The sequence below is a fragment of the Alosa alosa genome, chromosome 22, assembly GCF_017589495.1.
Source record: "Alosa alosa isolate M-15738 ecotype Scorff River chromosome 22, AALO_Geno_1.1, whole genome shotgun sequence".
Lineage (NCBI taxonomy): Eukaryota > Metazoa > Chordata > Actinopteri > Clupeiformes > Clupeidae > Alosa > Alosa alosa.
Genome location: NC_063210.1, coordinates 27,678,510 through 27,679,569, shown reverse-complemented (window position 1 = coordinate 27,679,569; position 1,060 = coordinate 27,678,510). Strand labels below are relative to the sequence as shown.

General features: G+C 48.9%; 1 protein-coding gene across 1 annotated transcript in view; it reads right to left on the bottom strand.

The window, feature by feature from the left end:
• Positions 1 to 448: 448 nt before the first annotated feature.
• The window catches only part of proza (protein Z, vitamin K-dependent plasma glycoprotein a), a 14,728-nt gene continuing 14,116 nt past the window's right edge, over positions 449 to 1,060 (bottom strand). Inside the window, 1 exon segment of the mRNA XM_048233421.1 lies at positions 449 to 792. Coding sequence (XP_048089378.1) covers positions 583 to 792 — 210 coding nt within the window. The 3' untranslated portion in view covers positions 449 to 582.

The following is a 1,060-nucleotide window of genomic DNA, read 5'->3' as shown; positions in this document are numbered from 1 at the left end:
CATGTGTACTATTGTACTGTGTAGTATGCATATAACATGTGTACTATTGTACTGTGTAGTATTGTACTGTGTAGTATTGTACTGTGTAGTATGTATATAGCATGTGTACTATTGTACTGTGTAGTATGTATATAGCATGTGTACTAGATCAGTAATTGTGCTGTGCAGTATGTATGTAGCATGTGTACTAGATCAGTTATTGTGCTGTGTAGTATGTATGTAGCATGTGTACTATACCATCATGCCAGTCAATGAGTTAGCATGCATTCAGATGCTAAATGTGCTATGAACCCTCCAGTGATTTCTACTCCTTGTGTGTGTGTGTGTGTGTGTGTGTGTGTGTGTGTGTGTGTGTGTGTGTGTGTGTGTGGGTGTGTACATGTGTGTGTATGTAAGCATGTGTGTATGTGTGTGTGTGTGTGTGTGTGTGTGTGTGTGTGTAAGCATGTGTGTGTATGTGTGTGTATGTGTGTGTGTGAGTGTGTATGCATGTGTGTGTATGTGTGTGTCTGTGTGTGTGTGTGTGAGTGTGTCAGGATAGTAGCTGAAAAACACGCCCCCTATCACCTGGACCCGCCTCCCCTACAGGGTGTCCACCAATGGCTGGAGCCAGTTCATGTAACGTGACACCTTCTGCATGACGTAACCTTGACGACAGCCGGGCTCGGGGGAAGGGCTAATGACTCCGGTGAGGAAGAACACTTCCTTGTAGAGCGTGAGAACCGGGCTGCCTGGACCAATCACACAGTCCGCCTTCTCCCGGGGCAACGAGCAAGCCATCTTATTGGTCACCTGCAACACAAGCACATGGGCAGGGTAAGGGGCCGGATGTCTGATTGGTTAATGCAAGCCACGGCAAACACACACACACACACACTCACACACACCCACCCCCACACACACACACACTCACAGACACCCACCCCCACACACACACCCCACACACACACACACTCACAGACACACTCACACACACCCACCCCCACACACACCCCCCCCACACACACACACACACTACACACACACTCACACACACACCCCCCACACACACACACCCACA